The sequence below is a fragment of the Cibotium barometz genome, chromosome 2 (genome assembly GCF_041138505.1).
Source record: "Cibotium barometz isolate CiBa-2024 chromosome 2, ASM4113850v1, whole genome shotgun sequence".
Classification (NCBI taxonomy): Eukaryota; Viridiplantae; Streptophyta; class Polypodiopsida; order Cyatheales; family Cibotiaceae; genus Cibotium; species Cibotium barometz.
In genome coordinates, this window is record NC_141047.1 from 49,019,643 (window position 1) to 49,025,642 (window position 6,000).

Consider the following 6,000-nt stretch of genomic DNA (forward strand, 5'->3'; position numbering starts at 1 on the left):
AAAATATCAGATAAGCCCTCATTTTCTCCCGTCTTCTTCATGGTAAACCTCAAGATAAGCACCGTAATGCTGCTCTTTTGGCTGCAGCCACCAATTCAGATCAGAATCAACCTTTCCTCCTCCTATTCTCTGGACCTTTTCTGTTCCCAAAAACCTCCAACCTAGCTCCAATTCAGCTCGGCCCACTCCTCCTGGTCTCCTGCCACCACTGGAATCTCTGAATTTTGACTCTCCTTCGCGATGAAAATGCAGTTCTTGGCTCTTCCTTGCTTACCGCCGTGGCCTCCTCTCAGAAAATTCAGCAACTCAGGCTTGTAATTTCCTCTTCAGGCATCCGTAGTAGCAAGCTTTCAGCTGGTCTCCTTTGCATCCACACCTTCACAGCTTCTTAGGCAACTCTTCCAGGCTCTCCATCTCCACGCAAAACTTTTGAGTTATACGAACTCTTCTTCAGCATAGCGCCCAAAGGCATTTTGTCGAAGGCATGGGCATGGACTTTGACTGGCTGGTGGGAGCTACAGAGCACCACAGATGAGTTCTTCTGTGATTAAGAGCTGCTTTGTTGTGCCGTCAGCCTTCATGGACGGTGCCACGCTTGGTGGCTTTGTCATAAGTCTTGATATATTTTACACAAAGCTCCGTGTCGATGTTCCTTGGGAGGATCTATGCCATTCTCCCTAGGCCCACTTTCTCCTTGACCTTTACCTCTTCCAGGATTTGGAGGCACTCTGGGCTATGATAAAGCATTGTGACCTTTCCATGGGCAGTAAGGATCTCCTTGCTGATGATGGCCCCATGGAAGGCTTGGGCATATGGACCCAAGTAGTTCAATGTGTTCTTGCTCTTGATGATGTGTACATAAATTTACTTTAAACTTTAAAGTCTTCCAATGCGCTTAATTATTAAGAGATCTTTATCTTCTTACTGTGTTCTTTCTCTTGATGATGTGTACTTAAATAAATTTACTTTAAAATTTTAGGACATAATGGGGGAGATAAATCTCCCCCATTTTGTCCCAATTTTTTGAGATTCTTATTCGTTTCTTCATGGTAAAGCGCGGCTATAATGCAACCCAAATGCAAGCCACGTTGTTATTTCAACCACTATTTTGTGCCATTTCATACATAACAAATGGTAAATTGTGTGCCATTTTGACCACTATTTTGTGCCATTTTATACAAAGATTTACCATTTCAACCACTACTTTATGCCATTTCAACCACTATTTTGTGCCATTTTATACAAAGGATTTACCATTTCCACCACTAATTTATGCCATTTCATACGTGATAGATAAATAAAAATTCTCACTTTTCTCAGCCATTCCTAAAAAATGGCACATGTGGAAATAGCAGCCCAAAAATGTCATTTAATACTTATGAAATGGCACCTTTTAGCTGCCATTTCCATCGAGTTTTATAGCAGTGAAGGATATAAATGACATGTGAAAAGAGTACTGATCAAAGATGACACTTGTGTCCCAATGTAACAAGACCCCTAGAGGTAACATCATTGGTAACATCAACACCCTCACACAAAACTTTCATTGATCCATGTACATGAGAGTGGGGCTTACATGAACTCTATGTGCCTTCCTAACATATGACATTCTAACATATGACATTGTTAGATCAAACAGTTTATTATGAAAATTAATGAGCCTCGGTTATGTATGCTAGCCTTAAAGGAATAAAAATCTTAATTATATGGGGCAGCCTTAAGCATATTAGGTAAACTACTAATCCATGAGATTAAATGGAGGATGACTTGGATGTCCATACCATAAGAACTAGTTCATTGATAAGGATTGGAGGATGACTTGGACACCGTGTTTGGGTCTCATAGTGATGGCAGATATTGGGGCATGACGATAGTTGGGGGAGAGATGGAAACAAAAACGTTGAAGGATAAGAGAGAGAAAAATCTTTGCCTCCATGATGGCAAAGTTTTGGCCAATACACATGCGGGGTCCCATGCCAAAGGGCATAAAGGCATATGGGTGATTGCATGCTTTGGACACCCCATTTGCAAATCTTTCTGGTCGAAACTCATCTGCGTCCTCACCCCAAACCTCTTTGTCTCTATGTATCCAAAGGTTTGCAACAATCAATGATGTCCCACGTGGCAGCCATCGATCGCCCACCTTCACATTGCTCAGTGTCTCGCGCCGACCGAACTCTGGTGCAGGGGGGTATAACCTTAGAGATTCGTTTAATATCATCCCCACCTACACATGCAATATTGAATCTCATCAATGCAAAGCGTAATATTTCATGCATATAAGAGAGAAATAAAGCTAGAGTTTTTCATCACGTAAAATTAGTTGTTAGGCTAATTATCGTTATCAATGAAATAAAGAGATTTTGGTTGTTAATCCTACATGAGATAAGCTTGGGTAATAAGGGAGAGTGTGTCTTGGACCAACTTGAAAAAGGAAATTTGAGCTTAGATCAGCACTTACGTGAGCGTCATCAATCACCAACAAGGAACTAGCATAATCATAGATAGTATGCTATTAGTTTTATGTTGAGAGATGTTAAGTACACTACTCCTTAATATCTTGAGAGATATTAAGTAGGCTACTTAATATATTGTTATTTTTCTATTGATAGATTTTAAGTAGGCTAATTTGGGTTACCTTTGATAAGCCTACAACACTTGGGTATGTTAGTTTTATGTTGAGAGATATTAAGTAGGGTACTGGATATGTTAGTTTTATGTTGAGATATAAAACCGAATATGTTGTTACTTTTATGTTGAGAGATATTAAGTAGGTTGCCTTTGATAAGCCTACAAAACTTGAGCTTAGCTTGACAAGGAAGAGAATGTGGAATACATACCACCTTAAAATATTTGTGCTAAGCTTCACAAGGAAGAGAATATTATGGAATTAAGACCAACTTAACCTACTTGAGCTTAGCTTGAGAAGGAAGAGAATATTGTGGAATCAAGACTACCTTAACCTTGGGTTGTAAAGGATAATGTGGGTTCAAGACCTACTAGAGATTAAGAATGGAATAGCCAATGTAATTCTGAACGTTGAAAAAGCAAGCCTGACTAAAAGTGGATAATGTGAGAAGATGAACATGTCTTACTAATATAAAAGCAGGTTAATATTGGAAGTAAACCTAGTGAAACAACTTAAGGCAAATCATTTTGTAAGCTCCCAATAGATACATTCGCACACACAAAAAAACCCTTAATAAATAAGAGCAAGTATTAGGCCTTACAACTTTGAGCTTGTTCAGTTGGTTCGCCTTAGGTTCACCTTTCTCTCCGCACACTTCCAATACTTCTTCCCTGGCTTTTGCTTGCCACTTTTGGTTAAGTGATAATAAAACCATGGTCCATGCTAGCAAATTTGCAGTGGTCGCATGGCCGGCAAAGAAGAAGGTTTTGCATTCATCTATCACTTGTTCTGTGGTAAGGCGAGCTTGCTTGCTATCAAGCTTGGCATCTAGCTCCTCTGCAGCCAAAATCAAGCCTAACAAATCAGTCCCATAAGCAAAGTGAGATCCTGATTCTGCAACTATAGCCTTTCTCCTCAATTCTATGATCTCACGAAGTTCTTTATTGTTTCTCTTCTCCATCTCCTTTATTTGTTGATTTGTGCTAGTGGGAAGGTACCTGTCATCACCCCCATCAAATAAAAGCATTACATTATTCCCAAAATGATTGTATTGATAAAGTAACAACTTAGTTAAAAAAACATTAACAACCTAATTAGCTAAGAACTACTATCAATAACAATAGGTGTAGTCATTTATTAAGGTCTAACTATACAAACATCAAACTTTCCACTACCTTAAGAACTCACAAATTTTATACCAATGGATGAAGCACCTAGTATAGCTAAGAGCAACAAATTAGTTTAAGTCTGATAAGGTAGTGAAGTGCTAGCATTTTAATACTTACGAGTAGAGTGGAATGATATTAATTGGGACGGTCAAGTTATTAAGGAGCTCAAGGAGGTGCTCTAGTCTCTCAAACACAGCTTTGCCTTGGAGATAGCTTGATCCAAATGAGCTGCGTGCCAAAATATCAGCTGTCGCATTCTTGATGTCATATGCCACCTCTAACTCTGCCACATGCCCCTGCTTTCTGACTTGGCTCTCCCATGCTTGCACCATCGCCAATGAGCCGGTCACCATGTCAGCCACCAGTTCCTACCACACAACAAAATTATAGAAGCTCTAAATTGTAATACTACCAAACAACAATTACAATTATTTTTGAGAGGTTTATAACTAAAACCACCCCAAAATCTTAGAATTTTCAAACCTTTAACTCTATTTTTGTAAGCAATTTTCGAATTCCAATACTTCAAACTACATACATTGTATTGGGTTTTTGTCACACCCTGTTTAAAAATTAGTACTCAATAAATAACTGAAAAAAAGTATACTAGTTATTTCAACATTCTATGCATAAAAGTTATTTGAAGATGCAATTAGCTAGATTAACCTCAATTAAGATTTGAAGATACTAGTATGTAACATTTTATCAAGAGAAGGCTGGCAATTCTATTTCAAAACCCATTGATGTTATATGTATAGAAGACCTTGAGCTTCTCAGAAAAGAATGCAGGGCGAAGGATGTTGCGTTGTTGGTGCCAGTCTTCACCATTGGAGAAGGCAAGCCCTGATCTGCCTAGCAAGCTGTGGAAGGCTTCAGTGGTAGCATAGGGCTTTTGCATTTGCTTCACATCCGCCGAAGAAAAAATGCTTCTCGCATCGTCTGCGCTACTAATCACGAAGGTGGGTTTATTACCCCACCAGAAAACTACACGAGAACCTGCAAGAACAAGCCCAACAAAACACTTAACCTATATATAATATAGTTCAGCAAAGAAAAGGAATCGATCAAGATTATCAATCAAATGTAGTATTTAAGAAGCTGCAAAGATCTTAATCATTAATACGATGAAAATAACGGAACTTATCTGAAGTCATGAGATATAAGGTTAATGCATTAAATCAATGATTATTTGATTGAGCACTGAGTTAAGGGATTCCAGAGATGTGATATACCTGCGTGCTTAGAGAGGAGATTGTTGTAGAAGGGGAAGATATGGGGTAGAAGGAGATGGTGATGAGAGGGGGAAGGGATGTCGGAGAGTTGAGCCTGGGCTTCGAGACGCTTGAGCTCAGGGAGATCTCCGACGATGGGGCGATAAGGCAAGACGGTGAAGCCTTGCTGCAGCAAAGCCCTCCGAAGCGAAAGCGGTCTCCAGCAGTAGACGTAGAAAAGGTAAACAGACAGAGAGGATATTGCAATGGCGAGCAAAGAGTAGAGGAGAGTACTGTCATGGCCAGCAGCTCCACGAAAGCCACAGGCAGCTGCTGCAATTACAAAGGGTAAGAGTAGATGCGCCTGCAATGGCGGCATATTGGCGCTAGTGGCCTGCTCTCTGACACAAGTTGACGAGATGATGCTAGACGTAGTAGTGCTCTGCGACTCACGGCGGCTATGGTGCTAAAACTGCCTCTGCCTCGGCCTTTATAGAAACCACGCGAGACGACGGCGGGTATTTCCAATACGCAAACTTACGCCTACACAGTGACGTCATTCTATAGACGTCATCGCTTAGCACAGCAAATTATTTTGAATTTATCATTGACGACCCAATTACCACTCCTGAAAGCATTAGAAAGAAAATTATTTTTTATATCATCGCTTTCTCTTTCTCTTACCATCTCTTTCTCTTTCTCTTTCTCTTTCTCACACACAATGTTACGGATTGTCCGTCCGTCCCTTTGTGATTGATTGGGGACACCTGATTACCACTATGTTCGTAGCATAGCTCTTGGATGATTCCGAATATTCCTTGTGGAGGACATATGAATTTATAAGTGTTGGATTTAATGCTTATGTGTTATTGTGTCATTTTAGCATATGTTGCTAATGTGAAACGTGCAGTTTGAATGGACAACCTGTAAGTTGATGAGATTAACGAGCCTTGTGCTCGTGAGCCGTTATGGCTCGGACATGATGGTGCGT

At 40.1% G+C, this 6,000-nt stretch overlaps 1 protein-coding gene across 1 annotated transcript; it reads right to left on the minus strand.

The window, feature by feature from the left end:
- Positions 1–1,644: 1,644 nt before the first annotated feature.
- Positions 1,645–5,462, minus strand: LOC147641176 (cytochrome P450 709B1-like). The gene is made up of 5 exons (XM_086809916.1): positions 5,031–5,462; positions 4,562–4,794; positions 3,916–4,166; positions 3,231–3,627; positions 1,645–2,227 (listed from the first exon to the last, which is right to left on the minus strand). Exons 1-5 carry the CDS (start codon positions 5,386–5,388, stop codon positions 1,790–1,792), a joined length of 1,677 nt encoding a protein of 558 aa, XP_086666042.1. The 5' UTR covers positions 5,389–5,462; the 3' UTR covers positions 1,645–1,789.
- Between the last annotated feature and the right edge of the window lie 538 nt (positions 5,463–6,000).